We start from the raw sequence: 23,280 nt of genomic DNA on the forward strand, positions 1-23,280 counted from the left end.
GATTCGGTTGCTTAAGCGACGATTGCGCCGTATTACTTTGATATTTTCTCGGATCTTTGTGACGCCGGAAAAAAAAACGTTGCTGCTAAGTGGGAAAGTGTAAATTATGGGAAATATTAATAATAGTATAAATAGGATGACCTACTAGTAGTTTAATGGCTACGGAAAGATAATACGGTCGGTTTCCCTTGTAAAAGGAGCGCGGTTGTGATTTTATAGGAAAAACTTTATACTTTTACTTTTTTTATAGGACAACTGATAGGGGCAGGGCTAAAAAAACAAGAAAAAAATAAAGAGGGTAGTAAAATAGTAAGTAAAAAGGTAGTAAGTAAAAGACAATCCTGTGTAGTTGGAGTTAACATGCTTTTCCTCCCTCTGTAAGGAAATGTTCCGGAAAATTCCTGGTTAGCGCCTTACAATGAGTTACTGCTCAATTTGACTAAGATTTATACTATTATTGATATTTATACTCATTGGTTCTATAGTACAGTACATATTCCAGAAAAAAAAGAAAAGAAAACTAGATTTCTGGAATGTTGGCACAAAAAGTAAACTACTTTTAAAGTCTGGTAATATTTTTTGCTTCTGTTTTAATTGATTTTTTTTGAGATTTTCTCAACTAGTTAAAATTTTCTTTCTTCTGAAATCACTTGCTTTGTGGTTCCCGGATTTTCAGGGAGAAAAAAAGGGTTAAGGGTGGAGTGGTGGATATGGGGCTGGGTCGAGGAGTTCTCGTAATTCAATTCCCCCGCCCGGCACATGATATCAAGGATTGCGTGACATTCGACACCCTCCTTATTTGCTTTGGTTACGCCAGATTTTGGCGAAAAATCGGCGGGAAAAAAATTCGTTACATGGGAGCAAGGAATGTTGCCTGAGGGGAAAAAATATGATCCAAGTTTACACGATCTGGCCAGATGATGATCTGGCAGAAAAATCCGGAAAAATGGCGACTGCCAGGGATAACAACATCTTTTCTTCTTGGAAAATGTATCTTTTCCCGTATTCTTTCCCATTTTATTATTGTTTATGTCCTTTGAAATAATGTATATTGTTTTGTTTTTTTATATTTTTTCTATATTTTGCTGAAACATATCTAATACGTCCCTTCGGAAACAATATTTATTGTTTATTTGCTTGTTTACTATTTTCTTCAAGAGCTTACTGTTGGTTACAATGGCCAGTTGCTCTACCAAACGAATAGGAAAAATAGGAACAATATGGAATGAATTTATACTACATATCGATTGGATTATTTGTAAGCATCAAATCCAGAAAATAATGGAAGAAGAGAAAATTTGAAAGAAAGAAAAAGAGTATCCATCCTATTGATAATTCTCGACGAGTTTGGAGTCGGGGGAAAAAAACGGAAATTAAATTCAATTAAACAAGGAGAAGTTGCATTTTTTTTCGCATCCGATGATTTCCTGCGAATTTTTTTTCCCACGTAATAAGATTTTCACTCACCATAGGTTATTAAAAATTCAAAAAATCATCGAGAACACAGAGTTATAAAATAAGAAGAAATTTCCCGTGGAATACGAAGAAATCACGCGAGAGCCCCTTTTTGTGGGTTGCAATAATTTTCAATAAGATCTAGACCTGTTCGAAAATTAAAGGGACGTTGGGGTCGCTCAATTATTCTTCCACAATCCATCAATGTAGAAAAAATTCGCAGCTACTAACTCGTAACAAAAACGTGTTCCGATAAGAAAAGCAGAACGGTGACGTCAAAAAAAAAAATCGCAAAGTTTTTTTTTTTCAATCATTGCAGTCGTTAGAAATTTGAAAAAAGTGTGAACTCTCGCTCCTTCACTTGGAATTGCTGTTCTATTTTATTCGTTTTTATTTTATTTTTTTCTATTCTATTTGAACACGGATGTACACTTTGCTAAAATTAGAGGTATTTAATTAAAATTCTTAATTCCCTCAATGAAACAAATTGACACTTCAAAGGGCGATGAGAATTCAAGGAAAACTGGTTAAAATTTTAATTTAATTTAATTTAATTTTTATTTTTTTAGATGAACTTAAATTAAGACATTTTTTAACAATTCATATAATTAACTAATAATCAATTCATATATTAATTAATAACAGAATTCCATACATTTTGTAATGTGGATTTGAAAATTTTTCTTGGAGCGGTGGGGGAAATGAACAGCGCTTGAAATTTTCAAACGATGCGGGAGAAAAAATAGCGTAACGGCTAGGATTTCCTGTGTTAACTGGAGAAAAATAACATTTTGCTGATCGAATGTAAAGCAACGCAAAAAAAAGCAGGCAAAATTAGATTGAATAGGTTGCTTTCATCGAAACTTTGTTGAGATATCAATTCGAATATTCGAATATTCTTCTAATAGATCTAGAAATCATATGTCGATTTTATTGTTGCGATATGTGATCGTGTAGCTTAATATCTTATCCAAAATTTAGCTGTGGAACGAGAAATGACCTCTTTTGTGATTATCTTGAGGAAGGAATGTGGAACAAAAGAAAAAACAAAGATATAGAAGAAAAATGAGGTGAAAAAAGTAATTTTAGAGTTAATATTTCATTTTAAAGTGAGAGAAGAAGAAAATTTACGCCCTGTGAATGCGAGTGACAGATGTCGTTAAGGCACGTTGAGGAATTTTTGATGTACAAACCTAAAGAAGCAGAGAACAGCGTTTTTTTTTTTGACGAAATTCTATAAGTTTAAGGAAAAGAGAGGAGGAGAGATCAAAAGCAACAGAAATAAATTTTTAAAAAAAGATAGTTTTTACTAGAAGGAATTAAAGAAGCAAATTTTATAGGAATAATTTTTTATAGATAAAAGTAGCAGTAAGATCACTGACGTGTCAATCCGCATTCAATTTTTAAAAGAAGTTTTTTTCTCTGAAAAAAAAGAAACACTGAACATCTTGGCTATAAAATATTATATAAATAAAATATAAAGTAGCTAAAAACTTTTTCTTGAAGTAGGAGGTGGAGAGGTTGTGTTGTTTGAAACTTTTCGAATGGTGTGAAAAAGAAAAAGTGTGTAGAAGTAAGAGAAGAAATAGCGAGTTGAGGATTAAAAAAAGTTTAAAAAAAATTGAAAATTAAAATATAAATATAAATAATGATATAATAAAAAAATAATATAATAAACGTAATATAATAGTATATAAATTAACAAAAAAAATTAAAAATTAAAATATAAATATAAATAATAGTGTAGCGAAAAATTATAAAATAGTATATATAAATTATAATAGTATATATAAGTTAATAAAAAATTGAAAATTAAGACTAATATAAATAATAATATAATAAAAACACAATAATAAACATAATATAACAATATATATGTATAAATTAATAAAAGATAAAAAATAAAACTTCTCCTTACGTTTGCTCACTTAACGTATTACATTTAAGAAATCGAAGAGAATTTGCGCCGGAAGAAATTGAAAAAAAAAAATCATATTTTTTTTTGCTCGAAACGTTTCGGCTGCGCTGCTACCGAAAACCCAGCGGACAATAGCCGGGAACGTAGTTATGACTACATACATACGTACATACTGGCGTATGTATAGGAGCCACACCCTCCTCCACATCCACAACCCTCGACCCTCCACGGCCGCTTTCTTTTCTGGTCGCACTGCTCGCCGGGGACCAACAATCCCTTGTTGATGCGTTTGCGGGAAATTTGCCCATTCGTGTGGAAAAAGCACCTCAAACATGCGCTGAGTCGCGTGCTTACATCGGTTACTGCTCTCTTAACTTAACTACGATTTTTCACAGTGAAATTTTATTAGAATTTCAATTTTTTACTTCAAATTTACCTAGAGTTTGAAATCACATAGTAGAGGAAGGAAGAAAAACGTGGAAACATTTTTTTTGTCTGTGGAATTATGAGGAGTTGAAATTGCATTACTTAAAATTTACCAGTAGTAGCTAACTCTTCATTTTTCGACGGTATTTAAGGTATTTTTTTCAAAATAAAGTTCAAGAACTAAAATTCCTAGAAAAATTTCAAAAACTAACCATTGCAAATTTTCAATCGCAATGCCAGTGATTCTAGGTTCTTTTTCTTCATTGATCAAGGTTCCGGTAGGAAAAATATTTACCTTCGCCTTCCATTTCGTTTACAATGAGCTGTTATTTTCGACAATGCATGTTATTGTTAATAATCTGGGCGCTCGAAAGGAACACTCGAAAAGTTTTTGTTTCTCGCCGTGATGTCGGCGTATTCCTGATTTTCAATCAATAATTTCCCCGTTAAAATAAGTTCATGTTCTAAAACCGGTTTCTTCCGTTATTTCTCGAATCTGGAACGAATTATTGGCTGTGAACCAAGGATGAACGATAAATCAATCTTTTTTCTTTTATTTTCAAGAATTTAGAAGTTAGGAAATGCAAAAATACTGGATCATCGATGCTGATAAACCAAATCTGGAGTAGGAAACGCAGAATTATTGCTGCTCCAACGGAAGAAAATAAAACTTAAAGATTTTGATTCATCTCCTTCGGATATTTCACCTCGCTTTTCAATTCTGGATCGAGGAGGTTTATTAAGCCTATATGTAGCCTATATGATCACCAGCGGAGGCTATCGGATGTACCGGAGCAGTTTATTTGTCCTTAGTCTGCAAAGCGCCTGTAGAGTCCGTAAGCACCCTATCAGATAGGAGTGCTGTGGCCAAATGGAGCAGTGCGATGTGGCGCTGTTGATATGCTGATGGTTAAGGGTTCGTCCCCGCGCAATGAATGTTTACCATCTTTCGGGGCATAAACTTGTTGATGATAACATACCTTTACTGAGCGCATGATTTTTCGAAAAAAAAACAACAAATGTATAAATAATAACATAGTATAATAACAAATAATATAATCCAATAATAAACATAATTTAATATAACAACAAAAATTTTGGAAAAAAAATCAGCTCAATTTCGTATTAGAAGAAATTCTGGGATGTTTTAAATCTCAAATATTCACGAACAAACGCAGTTTGTTCGAATTATTTACTCGAAAAAGGCTGAAATGATCATAATTTTCTAACGAAAAGAATTTTATAAAGGTGTTTTTGAAAATTTATAGCAACCGTCATTGTCGGTGGAAGTACGAATTTTACAGCACCAATTCATGGCGACTTTTCTGAACCGGACCCAATTATTCTTCAAATGTGTTTTTTTTTCTAGAGTTTCTTTCCGCTACTGGACTCAGACGTTAAGTTATGTGTGGATTTAATAATAATAATAATAATAATAACAATAATAATAATAGTAATAATAATAATAATAATAGTAATAATAATAACAGTAATAATAGTAATAGTAATTGTAGTAATAATAAGAAAAATAATAATAATAACAATGTCTTAAATGAGATACTGCCGAGTCTTGTTGTTGTAAATAATAGCATAGTACTGTAACTATTTGCCCATAGGTTTGATACAACTTCCAGAATCTTTTTTTATTTCTCAAATTTTTTTTAATCCTTTTGTTTGATCCTTCTGGAAAATAAATAAATGAAATGATTAGAAGTATTGATCAATTAAGCATTATTAAATCAATTAAGTATCAGTCAATATTACTATTAATAATGTTATTGTTCACAATTTCATTGAAAGTATTTTTTTCAGTTAAAAAGGGCTACGGGTTCAGATGAAACTTTCAGTCCCTTGAAATTTGCACCCTCACTGATGTAGCTATGCATTGATTTTGAGCGATTTTATGCGATACGTAGCGCTTGGATACTTATCGTAGTTGAAAGGTAGGAAACTGGTTCGGATGAAGCCCATCGTTATGGGGAATGACGGAGAGGAGGGGGTGGATGGATGGAGTTTGATTCAAGCTGAAATCCATAGAACCTGATCTCAAGGAAGAAATTCGAAGCTGTAAGAAATTGATGAAACAATAGTCTCCCCCTAATCTTTAATGATTATTGAAATATTCTTTTTCACGTACTGATTTTTTTCGGTAAAAATCACTCCTAAATTGTAGTTACTTCAACGGTGATCCTTAGAAGAAGACCGACGAGGGATTTCAGGAACATTAAAAATTAACTACATCGTAATCAAAGTTGAAATGAGTTGAAAAAAAATTCAGTAAGTACCAAAAAATGTAAGGAACTCAAAATTTGAAAAGCTCGATGTGCTTTTAGAAACTTTGTAAAGAGTTACAGTAACCTCTGCTTGCAGTAAATCTCTTTTAGGGACCTACTTATTTACTTTATATTCTTATTACTATCGTACGTATTTATTTGTAGTTTATTACTTATTACTTTTGCTATTATTAATGCTTATTACTACCTCTTTTACTAAAAAAAAAGAAGGAAAAGATTTTTTCTTCAGATGGTTGAATAAGAATGAAAGGAAGGAAGGAAAGATTTTTCTGGATTCCGTGGTGCCTCAGGCGATGTGCGGAGTTTTGTTGTTGTAGGTTGTCGATACATAATCGTATAACTACTTGTTTGTGAACTTATATCTGAGAGAAATCTTTGATTCCCTCGTATCGGACGTGCGGAAAATAGACGAACTTCTATTCAAAAGCATATTTTTGAAAATTTGTGGAAAAGATGGTTCTTTTTTCAGGATGGAAAGGATTTATTTAGGCCTCAATAAGGGCAAAAGTTAAAGTTTACGGTGACTTTAAAAATGGCCATCACTAAAATTCTTGGGTTTAATAGAAATAATAATAAAAATGCTTGAAAAATGTTCTCTTTGAAGAATCTTCATCTCGAATATGGTTCTAAATTTTATTCTGGAACATTTCAAATGCTTAAGCTTTTCTCTGTCATTAAAATTAAATAAAATCCAAAGGAACGTATGTACTTTTTCTTCTCCGATAAGTGTGGATTACTCGAAAACAAATGTTGATAGCCTTTTAAAGAAGCTTACTTTCTCAAAAAATAATAAATAAATAATAAAATAAATATAACCTTAAGTTTAGAAGATGTCCCTGAACCTCAAGATGGATTGATATAAACAATTTAATTTCTGGAAGAAAACCGCAGGAAAAGGTGGAAAAAGGGGAAAAGAGGTTGTGGAAATAATCGAAGGCCGTTGATAAATTGGATAATGTAAAGGAATCGTTATCTAAAATTCTACAAAAAAAATTCTATAGTTTTTTAAAAGTTGAAAGTAAAAGTTTTTTAAAAGTTTTTAGTTAAAAAATAGTTTTTTAAGTTGTGCAACTAGTAGTGGTACTGTAAGTCATGGTACACGAACGCATAAAACTATGTGGGAATCTTTAAAAAAGAAAAAAAAACCTCAAATATTTCTATTTACCGCTTTAAGCATGAAAAACATTCGAGAAGCAGCCCTAGAAAAAAATTCAACATCCCGTCGAACTTGTTTTAAGTTTCGTGTGCTAAACTCGTGCGACGGTTCCCACGAGGATTTCCGTGTCCCCGGGGGCAGTTAATTGGCCTGAGGGCTGTCAATGTGGTCGTTTCACGACTTGGCAGTTAAATGAACATTTTCACGTCTCGTTGATCCAATGAAGAAGAGAAGGAGGGGACAGAAAAACTTTGTGGACGACTGAAAAACACCTCAACAGCTTCTCTGTTTTTCCAGAACATGCCATTTGATGAAAGGTCATTCCGAGCATCGTTCGAACGCATGGCGACCGGAAGAGGTGTTTCGGACGTGCGTACAAGCGTTGGAAGGACGTTGTTCACGTCGTAGCAAACAAATCCATGAACAGAAACTTGCCGTCAAGGAATTTGTTGCCAAGGTGTTTTTTTTGCTATTTCGGCGGATTTATCAACTTTTTTTTTCCTGAAATCCTGTAATTTTTCCCGATTCTTTTTTCTAGGTGGAAATTATTCTGCTTAACGAACTCGGTCGAACCTTGGAAACTGCGAATGAACCGGATAGACGTTTGATTTCAAGGCTGAACCGGGTCAGTTGACCTAGTTTATCTGATTATATAATAAATAAATTTAATAAATGCTGAAAAAAAACCCGTCCAGACGAATTGACATCTCGTCTGAGAATTTCTGGCATTTCCTACGAAAAAAGCTACTCCTTTTCAGGATGATAACTCACTGAATAAAAGAATCGTTTAACGACATTTAGGCCTTACTATCCTATGATTCTAACGATATCGGCATCTATCATGTCCCGTCACCATCTCGACCCGCTTGGAAGACGTGGAATTTGGATCAAGAGGATCCGGTGAAGTGAGTGATGAACTGGAAACTGGCCTCGTCTGAGAACTTCTGGAATTTTCCACGGAAATAAGAGAAGTTTTTCCCTGTTTCAGGATGATGCAAGTGGTGGATACCGTATCCGAATTGTTGCAATTGCCACGAGAGGAGAGCTATGAAGTGAGCGTTTTTCACTGTTGGTTTTAGTTAATGCAGTCAGTCAGTAGATCATATTCCTGGATAAAGACGACTTCTTTTATATAAAATAAAAAGTCGGAGTCTTTAATTGGGAAAAAAAATTCTGAAGTGCTTAAAAAATTGCCTAAACTGCTCCAATTTATTACTTTAACTCGAGTTTTTAATTTTTGAACCAATCTCGAAAGTATGTTGTTACCAAATTTAAAAATAATTCTTCCGTGAGCAATTATTTCACACGCGTACAAATTCTCTCGAGATTGTTTATCTCGTTTATTTTCACCGCTTTCACCGCTTTCGTCCCAAAATTCTAGTCCTTTTAGAGTTAAACTTTTATTTCCAGGAGGAAGAGATCGCCTTAAAGCCTCGGAGCGAATGGAACCCGCGTCATGTGGCCGAAATTATCGCCACATCGCTTGGAGCAAAAATTCCCGCCGATACGTCGAGTCTTTTGTAAGTTTTTGTGATCTACCCAATCAATATGCCATCAGCTCCTATTTTTATTGGTTATTGCTGATTTAATTTGTGTACTTTTCAGCTCCCGAGCAACATCACCGGATAGGAAATCGGATGTATGTGAGATGGACAACGGTAGGAGGAGAGGGAACAGCGTTGACTCGTTCCGTAGGACAATGCCATTAGAGCCGAATGTTTTTGTGGGATCTATTGCTTCACTTTCAGCTTTCGAACTAGCGACTAATAAATAATTAAAAAAATAAACAATATAAAGATAAACAACACTTATTTTAACTGTTATAGGTCCGGGATCGCCCTTCTACGATGTCTTTTCGCGAGCGATCCGTGCCATCTGAGGATACGCATACTCTACATAGCCTTGGGTAAGTGAACCAGAAAATTGAATGCAATTAGATTGCCTCACAGATTTTTTCTTCCCCACTTATCTAATATCTTTTTTTTTACATTTTACCCAACAATAAAGATATTTTAATCAATAATGTAGTCGAGAGAATAATCAATAATCTTCGATCCGGTGGTGGTGATTGTTGATTTTTTTGGCCTAGGACTCAGATTGTTGTGAATTAAAACGCAGCCGACTGTAAAAAGAGACTTATGGGATTATCTAAAATATTTTAAAATGTTGAATTGTTGTTGAATTGAATGTTTGAATTTGTTACGCGCAAAAATTTAAAAAGTTTATGAAAAAAAAACAACTGAAGAAGGCGAAAAAAGCAACTTCAAAGTGAAACGCTATGAGACGTAGACTTGTGTATCGCAAAAAAAAAAAGAGAAATTCATGAAAAAAAGAAGAAAAAGAAGACAACATAATATAATCTTCTTATTTTCCTACTTCTCTTATTTGGTACCTATTTGATTAATCTTTGTAATCTGTTAGCGTGGCTAAACGTGAAAGAAATTTACCGTAGCGTAGGTGCTGGATGTGTTCAACCGGCTGGACGCAACGCATCGGCCGCAACGCACGCTTTTCTCTGCTTGACTTACTCCTTTTTTTGCTCTTTTGCTTTTTTTTGGCGAACGGCGGTCATCCGTTCTGACCCATTCAGCGCTGAATATACATACGCAAGGAATGTTGTTGTTTACGGGAACGCCCCGTGATAAATACAAGCCAAAATGTCTCTACTGCCTTGTGGAAGGTAATTAAGTAATTAAGTAATTAACCAAGTAATTAGTAAGTGACTAATTCTAACATCTAGCTCTCTTCCTTCCTTTATTTCTTATTATTTCTTATTGCTAGCCTACGCAGGTACGCTTCGCCTATCACATCAACTTACCGTATACGTAAATAAAAAGCGGAAAAATAATGAGAAAGAGTAGAAATTGTCAAACAGTGAGGAAAAGTAGAAATTCTTAGAAAAAAAAACAGCTATCCATGTACGAGGAGATCCACTACGGATTAGAAGTGCAAAATGAGCTCCACCGCATTAGAACTGGCGTCGAACTAACTGGCTTTAGAGCTAAGTACTTACGGAAAAAAAATATCCACTACTTTTCAGCAGCGAACTTACTGCAAATATTGATTAAAAATTGATTGATCTCTATTGATTAAAAATGCCCTTTATTTCACTAATATTGAATTCTACTTTCGTACTTCTGTAGATTAGCCTACTAATTCCAACAATCTTCTCGTACGAGCTCTTTTTTTAGTGAGACCGAAAAAAAATAACACCTACGAATAATAATAGAACAAATAACTGTTTAAAATTGAGGCAAAAAAGTACGAGTAACAAACGATTGATAGCGATCAATCGATAAAAAAGGAATCAATAAAACTTAGCTGATAATCATAACAGAGTCTTTGGTACTCATTTTAAGAACTCCACACTTTCCAACACTTTTTGTTTTTGTCTTGTAAAATCTCCCTAAATTTTGTAAAATCAATTTTTTATACAAATATGAATAAATGTAAGTACGAGCGCAACAATAAATATAAGTATAATATATAAATATAAATATAGAAATATAAATATAAGCGTTAAAAAGCTACCAACGCCAACATTAGCAAGCGGCCAATTGTTTTTAGTTCTCCAGTTAATTGTTAATTATTTTTCGCGACTGATAAACACTAATTATTATCTGTATTTTTTATCTGTATTTTTGTATCCTGATGGAAATTCTACAAAAAAAGGAGCTTAGGAAGGAAAGCTATCAAGAAAAAATGCTGGGAACACTGAAAAAATCTGTGAAATTGTATAGAAATAGACCAGAAATAATAAAATCATAACGTCTACACTCATTAAATAACAAGATCGGGTAATTTGCTACTGTCGCACTGCATTAGAAGTGATTCAATTGATGAACGACAAAAAAAAAGAGAAAGAAATCCAGCAATATGACATTTTTTTCGTCATGTTTACTTGGAACACAACAATATGAGTTGAGTAGGAATAAATTATTCCTTTCAAATGGAAAAGAAAGACGAAAATGTTTAAATGAGCGTCGAATTCCACAAATTTGCCTGCAGGAACTCAGAATTTGCGGCACATCGAAAAATCTTCGAAATCCACTCGTTTTTTCTGTGCCTTTTTATCTAGGAAAAAAAAATCATTTAAGCCCTTCGGCGCCAAACAAAAATGCCGCACTTTAAGCAGATAGCGGAATTTAAAAAAATAGGATAAAAAATAAAATTAGGAATATAATATACACAATATAGTATATAAATATAATATAATATAATATTGAAATAGAAAATACTACTACATGAACGGCTAGGAATTCTCAGGTGTACTGGGTCCCATGAACACTTATTTTTTTCCCTGTTCAAGGATGATATAGTAAATTCACATGAATTTTACCTTTAAAGGATTGTGGAAGTTTGAATGTTTTCTGTGCCCACTAATCCAGAATTATCCTTATTTTCTCCTTAATCCACAAATGAACATTCAAGAAAGCGAAATTCGCACAAAGTGAACGAAAGTACATTTCTGAGATAATCCAAGGTTTTAACAACATCCAGAGAGGATAACTGGAAGTAATGAAAGGAAATAATGGAAGAGAAGCTGTGTGAAAAAACGGATGTTCTCTTTACACTTCCAGGGGAAAAAACTGAAACAGATTAGAAATTCCAGAAGAAATCCCTTGTGAACTAATTGAAATATTATTTTCTGGACTTATATTTATCTCTCTCCGTTTAGAGTCGTTTTTTTTTTCAAATAATTATTTCAGTTTATTCTTAAGTGACAATTATGTAATTGACGATTTTTTGAAGAAAATTCTTTTTTTTTATCAATATCTTCATTGAAAATTCTTGTGAGCGTTATTTGTGAAGAGAAAACATGTAGAAAAATCTGCTCTGTTATTTTCTCATATGAAATTCTTAAGGAAACTGCTCCAGGATTGTGAACTTCGTGGATGCACTGTTTTTCTGTCATCTAATAGGTGCCACGATTGAGGTGTCGTGATTTTTGACATTGTATGCATTTTGAAGAAGCTGTTCAAAGAGAAAAGATTAAAAAAAAGAAGAGAGGAAAAGAAAAGGAAAAAGGAAAGAAGAAAAGGAAAAGGAAAGAAAGGATGAAGAAAAATAATGAAGTTTCTCACAAACTACTGATAATTATCGTACAACCTCATTCAGCTCATTTCGATCGTTTAAAGAAAGGGAATGAGGAGGAAGGAGAAAAGAAATAAGAAGCGGGGAAAAAAGGAAAGAAAGAAGGGAGAAAAATGGATGAAGTTCCTCACAAAGCACTGATAATTAGTGTTTATTGCATCCAGCTAATTCCGGCTGTCGCATTTTTTTTCCACCAATCGTCGTAGGACCGTTTTTTTAAGTGACTGGTTGGCTGCGGTTTTAAGGAAACCCTTTTTGTAGGGGACGTTTATGCTCTAGAATGAGTTCGTGTATGTAGCATTTGTTAAATAATCCTTAAAATAATTAAATTAACAGTGAATTTTTCGGTAATAATTTAATTTAGTAATTTATAATTTTTCCGGAAAATTCCGTTGAAAATGGGCATTCCCCATGCCGAATCACACTATCACTGTAATTTCGGTTTTGTTTTACTTTCATTCCTTTTTTTCTGTTTTAGTTTTGTTTTACTTTATTACGGTTTACTTTCTATGGTATGGCACGTCGCGGTTAACCCTGTTTCAACAGTATTGTCCAGAATAATTTCTGGAAAATTTCGCCGCTCTGTCCACTAAACTCAGGAACAGGAAATCCTAAATATGCACCACTATTTTCCTTCAAAAAAAGGTAGGCACACTGCTACGATCAAAGCAATTGTGGATATTTTTGTGCCTTTTCAATCTTATTGATACAATTCATTGTTGACAATTGGCTACGCTAGCGATAACAATGCGCTCAGTGAGGCGGAAGAAAATAAGTCGTTCCTCAACGCAACCGTCACTCACACTATTCATTCAGGGCGGTGAGGTACGCATAACGTGAAAATTTATTCTCGAAAATTTCAAACGCTTTGTGAGTTTGTAGTTTTTTTTATCGATTCGCCATAGATAGTCAAAAAATACGTTAATATTAACAAATAAATGAATAAAAAAACAGATAAATACCAATAATTATGTGAATAATGATAAAATGTTATATTGTCCGCCTTTTTATATTGATTTTTTTTTATCATAAATTGAATTTTAATTGAACTTTTAATTTTTTAATTGAATTTTGTATTGAGTTTTTTTTTTGGAATAACTTTTCTTTTGGATTAAAAAATTTCAGATTTTGCGCGTGAGCCATGACTTTTGTCAGCCATATACGTTTCGAAGTGTATCTTTTTTCGAACTGGAAAAAAGCCAACATCGGAAATTTTCTACTTACTATGACTACGGTCAATTGAAAATTTATTACGTTTTTTTTTTCGATTGAAAAGTGGTGGAGGGAGCTGATCGCTTTGTTTGGTTTCCCTATAAAATTTATGGACAAATCGAGATCTAAGCATCTTTCTTTGGTAATTTATAAAACTTTATATTTTTTGTTTTTGATAAATCTTTGAGGATATTGTTTCAGAGTTAAAGGAAACTCACGCAATAATCACCTCAAGTCGATTTCTGTTTTAAATTTTATATTTTCTACTACTTTGAATCAGAATTTTGAAAATTTCACTTCCTTCAATATTGTATTTTATTCTTATGTATTTTTTCTTGTTATTATTTTTATTATCTGTATTTTTTCTTTCATTTTGTTGCTCTCGTACTACTCACAACTTGGTGGAAAACATTCATTCCTTTCTCGATGTGTGTGAGAAAATCCCGGAAATTTTCAAATATCATTTCCATCCATAGATGGTGAGATCGTAGAATGGAATTCATCCCAAATACGAGCGTAAAACGTTGTTAACTAAATAAATTAAGTAATAAATAAATAATTAAATAAATAAATTTCAACATTAATCCACATTGGATGGAGTTCGTGGAATTATGGCTTTAAAACAACTTTTAATTTTTTCTTACAAATATTATATTAATATTTATTAGAAATATATAAATATTAAATTTATTTGTTGCAACTTATTTTTTTTACTTTTTTAAACTGGCGTTTATAAAAAAGTGTAAGTAATTACAAATAGTTATAAGTTAAAAAGTATGGCACCAGTACAGTATCGCATCGAGAACGATCGTTCTATGCATAACGTTGAGGTAAACATTCATTCCTTTCTCGATGCGTGTGCGTGTGTGTTCGTGCATGAAACGTCCCGAAAACATTTCAAATATCATTTCCATTTCTTCCATGGATGAGTGAGGCGTGCGCGCGTCGTCGTCGTCGTCGTTTCGTACCGCAATCATCATTGCCGAATTACAGTTCTCGTGTGTCTAGTTTTATGTTTACAGTATTGGTCGTTGGTAGTCGATGACGATGATGATGATGATTGTTACGTAGAATTACGGCCGCCGTAACGCTATGATCGTCGCACCATTCGCCGTACGGGTCCACATCGCTAATTCGTCGTCGTCGTGTGCATCTGTTTTCTGGAATTTCTTCACTAGGATACTCGTATCGTCACAGGAAATTCGTTCCATTCGTTCACTTACGAATGCATCGAAAAAAAAAACTCTCCCTCGCTCGCTCTCTCTCGCTGTCGTTGTGTTGTCCTCACACCACGTAAGGTGGTGGTGTACCGCCAACCACAACGTCACAAATCGCTATTTCCCCTTCCGTTTTGTGTTTACACGGAGAATTTTTCTATAGAAAATTGCTTTCGCATTCTGCAGCGGTTCTTTTTTTTCCACCAGCGCCGGTATTTACAGCCATAACCGAGCGGGTCCTTTTTGATCAATAGTTCTCCTCGAGACCACTTTCCAGTACCATTCGTCGTCGTTCGTAGTTAATTGCCTATTCAACATTGATTCGCATCGTGAGGCGACGACGACGATGTTTTCGTAACGTCTTTATACAAAATCGTGACATTTCTCAAGTATTTCTCACATTTTTCTCTCATCTCATTTCAGAAAATATTTGTCTCTGTTCGGCGCTATTACGAATTCTAAAAATAATTCAACATTGAATTCCTGTCCTAATTTACAATCACTTATTTGCTACGGAAATTTCCGTCTGCAATCCCTAAACATTTCTAAATAAGTTGTCTAGAAATGGAACATATTTTTAGAAGTCTATAGAAGTGCGCCGCACCTTGCATTTTGCCCCGCCCTTTTTAACAGTTGAATCTCTGACGCTTAGCTCCATGTGTTTCTGCTTCGTTTTTTGCTTATGCAATAGTTTTTTTAAAAATGTTTTTTCTCATCGACAAATGAGTCATTTTAAACATTTATGTCTGATGTTCGTACTGATGTTTCCCTTCTTTGCGGACCTGACGCTGCTACACGCATTCTGGTTCACCGTACCTCCACAAATGTATAAAAGTTTATTAAAATTTATTTCTCTCAAACAATTTCTCTGAAAAAAAAAATCACCATTGCGAACGGGAATGATTAACATTTTTTCTTCGCTGCTCTCCGATGGATATTTTGATTTTTTGTGTGGTTAAGTGGAAGGAGGAAATACAACTGACCTGACGACAATTCACACCACATCCTCTTTACCGTGTAGCTAAATAGTTTTTGACTCAATGAAGAACTACCGAGTGGATCCATGGCGCAGAAAATGGTGTCGTGGAAAATTTTTTCTAAGAGCTTTGTTATATTTCTATAAAATTTTATGGATTTGTTTCTAAATGGAAATAAAAAGAAAGTTTCAAATGCAAGAAAGGAGGAACAAAGTACTGTAGTACAAAATAAGGTGAACGGTTTTTTTTTTCTCACTGTATTAACAGAATAATTACAGCTGAAAATGAAATGGAGGTAATTCGTTCACGTAATTTTGCACCATTATAGGATAGTAAGGAGTTTTTTTCCTGCTTTTTTTTCCTTCTGAAACGGAGCCGAATTTGCTCCAGGATTAATTTTTTCGAATCTTTGGCTTTTAGCCAATGTTTCGTAAAAACGCACAGTAATTGCTCGTCTCGTCGTAACACAGTCGACTTTTTACGACTTTTGGACGTAAAGACAAAACAATTCGATTAAAATCGGCCATAACTAAATTAGAGCAACAATGGGACGAACAGGTGTTGCGAGAAAACTCGTCCGAAAATGTTGTGATGATGCAGGATGACATTGTCATTTTTCAACTATGGCTATGGAATTTTTTCAACACGTATAGGATTTTAATTCACTAAACGTATGTACTTTTTAAAGCTTACTGTAGGAAGAATTTTAGGAGGAAAGGAAAAAGGAAAGAGGAATTTTAATTTCATTTTTATTATTTTATTTTATTATTTTTTTGGAATTTTTAAATGCATTTTTTTTACTAACTGCACCTTTATTGTGCACTTTCCGTAAATTCCTCAGGCGCATAATTTGTAATTTTTTTGTTGTTAAAGATTCAACTCACTAGTTTCTTCATTGTTTACGCCGTACCTTTCCATGCGATCCCCATTTTTTTCCGACCAATAACCACATAATATTTCAAGAAATCCAGAACTCCTCAGCCATTTTTCAGATCACCAGCTCCATCCCATACCAGCGCTGATTCGAAACCTGGTTCAGTTATGTCATCGATACCCGCATATCCGTGTGATCAGTCGTTTGGCAGTGCAGGAGTGAGTTTTTTCCACTTAATTACTCCTTATTTCCTTTCTAGGATTTCATTACTTTGCTCCAGAATTGTAACTCTGGAATTTATTCTAAAAAAAAGGAAAGAAGTTCCCGTCCTCAATTTTCTCTGATTTTTAATGGTTTTTTTCTTTCTCATCTTCGTCTCTCGTGACACGGCACAAAGTTTTTTTTTGTAACGATATTGAAAGTTTGTTAAAAGTTTTTTTTTTAGTTGTTTTCGTATTCCATGTGCGTAATTATATTATTCATTGCTTTATTTATATTTATGTAGTACATATTTATCTTTCAAAAGATCACTTTTAGTTCAGAGTAAATCAGAGGATTTAGTCAAAATTATTTACATATTTTTATTCATTTATTTTATTATTTATTTAGATATTTCACAAAAAAAAACCTTTACTTTTCTTAAGTTAAAAATGTACGTAATTGTAAGCAATGCAATGCATTCAAGAATAAACAGTAAAGGTAGAATAGAGTAAAGGTTTTATTTGTAAAATATCTAAATAAATGATAAAATAAATAAATAAAAATATGTAAATAATTTTGAGTAAATCCTGCAATTGCTAATTCCTTACAATTACGTGCATACTTTAATTTTGTGAAATTTTGAGTTATTGGAGCCACTTTAGATCCTGCCATTTTAGTGAAAAGACATCTAAAAAAGTATTTTTCTGATGTACTCCTGAAAAAAAACTTCTTTAACTTAGAAATTTAACTAAAAATTTAACTGCAACTTACTTAAAAGTCTATTTTTTCTCTCATTGAAACACTATCTTTTTCCTGATCTCCATGCCAATGTAATCGTGTGTGGGAATTCTAGCGTACAGTTTTCCTGTTGACGATCCATATCATCGTATTTATTATTTTTTAGTACTGAATTTAAAAGCCGAGTATCCTTTTTAGCTTTTTTCAAACACTGGACAGTCTAGAATTTTATAGAGATCCGAATTTTATCGTAACATATTCTTTTAAAGATCAGAGTTTTGAGTTTTCCGGGAAAAAAAGGAAAAAAATTAAATTATTACGAAATTCTCCTCCTTTCTGGTATTTAAATTATCTAATCAAAGCCATTAAACTAAATGATTTAAGTAATTAAAATTTTTTTTAAATCTAAGTTGTTAAATATCAATAAAAGTTTTTTTTTGTTTCGTAATGCTGAGTCTTAATTATTACTTACCATTACTTACTAATATTACTATTTTTATTATTATTATCTATTATTTGGAGCTATTATTATTTATTATTTTTATTATATTATACTATACTATTGATTATTATTTACTTATTATTATTTATTTATTTATATTTACACCTGTACTATTTATTACCTACTACTTACTTTTTAATTTATTATTGATATTATTTATTATTATTATTATTATTATTATTATTATTATTATTATTATTATTATTACTATTATTATTATTATTATTATTATTATTATTATTATTATTATTATTATTATTATTATTATTATTATTATTATTATTATTATTATTATTATTATTATTATTATTAAAATACCAAATGTTCTCGTTAAAGTCGTCCACCTCACAAGCGGTCACACCAACTCCATTCACCGTGAACGGCTCAGCGACTGAAGGGAGTTCATCGACCGAACAGAACAATGGACAAAATGAACGCGTACGAGTTTTCGGGAAAAATTTCCTCACTCGTCCGATTTGTGTGCAGGCGTTCTCGACCAAGACCCTTCAGAATCATATAGCTGTTTCAGATAGTTGCGGAGGTGAGAATATGAACCGCTTTTCGAAATTTTTTTCTGATCCTTGATGCTATGGATTTTTTCCTTCTTTTTCACAGGCGTCTACATCACTGACACTAATGGAAACATCAAAGAGCATGTGCTTGTGAAAAATTCCTCGGCTAGTTCGGTTGCTGTGGATGAAAAAAACGACGTAATGTAGGTTACCACGTCGCTCCAATTTTTTCTGTTAACATTTTTTCTGTTCGGTTGTCTTTTCCTCATTCATTCAATAAAATTACCCATTCCTACCGCCTTTTCTTTGCTGGCCATTTATGCTTCCAGGAATTTTCCAGGAAATTTTAGCTCTTTTCTCTATCATCGGACCTAACACATCCTCTTCGAGAAGCCGTGTCATCCCTGTTTTTGTACCTTGTTTTGTTTTTTTTTTTTTGTTTTCCTGAATTCCTTCCTATTTCCCCTCCCAATTTTTCTCCTCCAAAGGTGCCAAGTAACTTTTTCACTATCGAGAAGATTCGTCGTGAAGGAAGACCTCTGTTTTCCTTCGCGGTCCCTCATTTCAACCTTGGGATCTTTTGGGTCCCATCGCGGTTCATTCCTGCCTCTCTCATTGTCAGCCTTTTCCTTACCTATCAGTCATTTCTATTTTTCCCTATCTGTCTATTTTTGTCTCCAGTCACTCCTTCAGCTAATCGCGTATTTTTTATCCGCTCTATCTCCTTCTTTCTTCTTTCTATCATTCGTCTTTTCTATCCTTTTCTTTGTTCTTTTCATGCCTTTCCTTTATTTTTCTACCTGTCCGCCTAGGCTTAGTCCATCCTGGTTCTAAATATTTTTAGAACCGTCTCTAGTCCTTTCTCCCCTTTCTTCTTTTCTCTCTTTTTCCCTCTCTTTTTCTGCTTTTTAAACTTCCATATTTCTTTGTAGGGACCTTCTTATTTTTTTCTCGCAGGTATGTGAGTATAATGCAATCGAAAGGAAGATCTGTTCACGTATTCGACATTGCTAACGGTTTCAAAAAACTAGACGTGGGTTTTTCCCGTTTTTTAAATATTGGTTAGTTTAAGCGTTCGAAAAAGGGTAAATAGGGTGATTGCCAAATTTTTACCTCATCCCTGGTCATAGATTTTAGCGCAGGATTTTTGTAATGTTCTGGACTTGAGGGAATTGTGCTATTTATTCTGGATCTTTTTTTTTTCCGCTTTCAGATAATTGTGTGCCCGAAAGATCCCAAGGTGGAAATGAGTCGAACTCGATGGCTTACGGTTGGACCACGTGGTCAACTTTTTATGGTTAGCGGTGACAATGTGAAAAGTGCCTTATGGTGCTACGTCAGGGCTAGGAAGGTGAGAATTTTTAATTTATTCTTTTTTTTCTTCAAATTTATGTGTGAGGTAAATTCCATCGTCTCGATCATTATCTCATAGATTCATAGTTCCATAAGGATTCTTTTTCTTTTTTTCAGTCTTGGAAAGTCTTTTTTTCAGGCTTGGAAAACACTTAAAGAATCAAGGAAAACTCGATATCAATATTTGAGTGTGGCTGAGGATCAAGCCGAGTACAAGTGGGTCCCAGTTACTGTTTGCCATTAAAGTGTAAAAAAGGAAAAACATAACCAATAAATCCGAGAAAAAAAAAACAATAAAACCTCGAAGTGCTGCGTAACTTACGAAAATACTTACGAAAACTTACTTACGAAAAATTGTTTCGTAGCGCACTTTTGCGGTTTTCGAAAGCGATGAAAATTCTGCGGTGAAAAATCTCGTGTAATGCGAAAACGCCATCTATCATTTTTTTCTACTTCTGTTCTTTCGTCATTATCCACGTTTATTTGTTGTTGTTGTTTACCTGTGATAACGGCTACTGCAATGTGTTTTTTATTCGTAAGTGTAGAAAACAAATTTATTAAATATTATTTATTTAATTTAGTTAATTTAAAATACAATTTTTTGTATGTTTCCTATAGAGTGAGAAAAAATAGCTGCTATTTTTTTTACGAGAAATACAAACTTTTGCAGAAAAAAGATCTGTTATTATCAAAATAAAATGTTAAATTCTATTATTATAAAGTAAAATATTTTAAAAAATATTGAAAATTATTATTAAAATTGACTCATGATTAGGAAATAAATCATAATTTGTTCGTATCCTTACCATTTCCTAAGATTACCTAAGATCACAGAACATCCCTCCTAAAACTCCACTCTCCTAAAAAAAAGATGGCGGATCACTGATCTTTACCAACTAACCTTAAAGGATCATTCCAGAGCCGTCGTGCTGCTAACGTGCGATGCGGCAAATAATCGACTTCTACTTTTCGTCATCGACCACACCATTTCGCTGATTAACGAATATGATCTGAGTAAAACCTATCGGCTCTCCGAGCATATAAGTAGCCCTGCATCTGCTATCGTGGATGAGGTAGGCGATTTATTTATTTATTTATTGAAAACATCTGCAGGTATGCCATAAAACCAAAAAAAAGTTCAAAACAAGATGGAACAGATCTCACTAGAATTTCTGAACCTGAATTTCACACAACAAGACTGTAATTTCGAACAACAACAGTGATTTCGAACTGTCATATGTCACAGCGAGAACTCGTCCCGATTTTTTTTGTTTTATTCTGGAAGTTTTAAAGGACTTCAGCTTATTTCTTAGTACGTTGAGTAGCTCCAGTCAACAGCTCTAATTATTAATTGTTCAACGGAACTGATTCCGAGCATATTTCTACTTTCTTATTTACCTATTCCATCCATTCTCCAGAAAATGCCATCTAGAAAAAAGATAGTATAGCAGTTTACCTTTATAATATTATATTTCCCTGTTTCCAAGTTTCTATCCTATCTCTTTGATTTTTTTTTTGATTTTTTTTCAATTCAAGAGCAGTGATATTTCAATCAACGGTATAGTCAGTAGAATAGTCAGTAGTCGTTGTTCATCTCGGTGATTATGGATTCTTTTGTCCTAGGACAAAGGTTGCTGTGAATTAGAGTGTTAACGGCCATGGATGGAACCCTACGGGGATTCTAATAGCAAAACATATAATAAAAAACAATAATAGAGGCTAAAATAAAAAAGTTCCGTCGTTTCACATCTTCCTGGTTGATCTGGTTTTAGATGAAGGCCTCGATGGAGGCTTCTAAGTACGGAAGGAAAGGTAATCCAGAAAGAAAATATGTAGATGTATGTGGTAGTAAGAGAATGAAAATGTGTGGACAAAAAAGAAATAAAAAAGAATAAGAAATAAATAAGTAAAGAAAAAATAAAGGAAGAAAGAGTCGACGCAACTTTCCAAGAAAACAGCTGAATCTCGCTTGAAATGACTGTGTCTAACCTTACTTCCAAATCTCAGTATAATTTTATGGATAACAATACATTATATAAGTGCACATGCAAGGATTTATGCTATTTTAGCACGGGAATCTTCTTGTGTTGGACTACGCTAACGGGAAACTTTGGATTCTCCTCTCTGGCGTGAAGGGGGTCCGCCGTCTCAAGGAAATCCATTTCGACGATCCGCTACGCGCACAAGAAGCGCTGGGAATCAGCGCCTGTGTAAGCTTAACCGTTTCTTCTTTAATTAATTTATTTATTCACTTAAATACACCCACAGGTGTGCTATAGGATAGAAAAAAGGAAAGGATAGAACTGACCAGGATAGAGCTCAATTTTCACTAAGTTTTATACAGCAAACTTGGTCCTTTCTAGCACTTTTTGTGATGGATGGACGAGTTATTCCCCTGCTTCAGAAGGTGAAAAATCCTCGCTCGAGATCCTTTTCCCAAGCTCAGAACGTTACGGTGAAACAACGGGTACCAGGATTTGGGTTACCAACTTAACCCAGAAGTGTGACGAGTTCGTTAGGAGTCCTGGGCGAACGGTTGGAGGGGTGACCTCAAACGGAAGGGTTCACTAACCTTGCTATCCTTGAACGGCTAACCACAATGTGGACAGAATAAGGGCCAATTGTGGGGACAAACATGGAAACAGGATGTTAAGGCAGAATTCCAGCTGTCATAAAAAAGCAGGAAGAGTAAAGGAACTAAAATTATGAGCTAAAAACATGGATCAACCTACTTTGGTCGTTGCTAGAGAAGGAATTTTCTTTTTTTTTTCTTTTTCTAAAACAACTTTTTTTCATTTTCTAAAACAATGAAACTTTAGGCTTCACTTATACCTCGAATAGTGAGGACATTCCAGTACAGTATGAAGGAAAATAACTTCCTTTTTTTCTAGGGCGATGACGTCTACGTGGCGTGTTTCAATCGATGCGAGGTTCGAATCGCACCATACCTTGAGGGCGGAGTATTCACAGCTTTAAGTTCGTGTACCGTTCGTACGTCGTCATCGTCGAAACAGCCGCAACGTAGCAGCAGCCTACCACGACCGCCCGAGAGTCAAGTATAAACGCTCTGACGACCTTACTAATAATAATACATAAATTCCCCACCACACACAAACTCACTCGGGTTCCAGAGAAATTTCTGACATTATTTGGCACTGAAAGTTTCTTCTTCTACTTAATTTAGCGTCAACGACGCGTGCTACTCCGTCGAGATTCTAGGTTGTGTTCATTTACTTCTAATACGTTAGTGTTTACTTCTTCTGAACCTTCGATATGTATATTATTCCTTAATGTACCAATCCAAATTTCAATTCGCTTCAATCGCATCCCTATAATCCCTCCATATTTTTC

At 33.8% G+C, this 23,280-nt stretch overlaps 1 protein-coding gene across 2 annotated transcripts; it reads left to right on the forward strand.

Moving 5' to 3' along the window:
* Positions 1-4,380: 4,380 nt before the first annotated feature.
* Positions 4,381-22,991, forward strand: RB195_004226 (uncharacterized protein; the record flags this gene model as incomplete). Of its 2 annotated transcripts, XM_064180911.1 has the most annotated exons (17): positions 4,381-4,424; positions 7,547-7,706; positions 7,788-7,874; positions 8,051-8,154; positions 8,238-8,301; positions 8,660-8,769; positions 8,855-8,972; positions 9,076-9,155; positions 16,742-16,841; positions 18,401-18,605; positions 18,680-18,779; positions 19,534-19,609; positions 19,790-19,927; positions 20,069-20,145; positions 20,849-21,002; positions 21,999-22,139; positions 22,821-22,991. In XM_064180911.1, 17 exons carry the CDS (start codon positions 4,381-4,383, stop codon positions 22,989-22,991), a joined length of 1,929 nt encoding a protein of 642 aa, XP_064033245.1. The 2 variants fall into 2 exon arrangements, with proteins under 2 accessions (XP_064033245.1, XP_064033246.1); XM_064180912.1 differs by lacking the exon at positions 4,381-4,424 and having other exon boundaries at positions 7,560-7,706.
* Between the last annotated feature and the right edge of the window lie 289 nt (positions 22,992-23,280).

Source organism: Necator americanus, chromosome I (genome assembly GCF_031761385.1).
Source record: "Necator americanus strain Aroian chromosome I, whole genome shotgun sequence".
Lineage (NCBI taxonomy): Eukaryota > Metazoa > Nematoda > Chromadorea > Rhabditida > Ancylostomatidae > Necator > Necator americanus.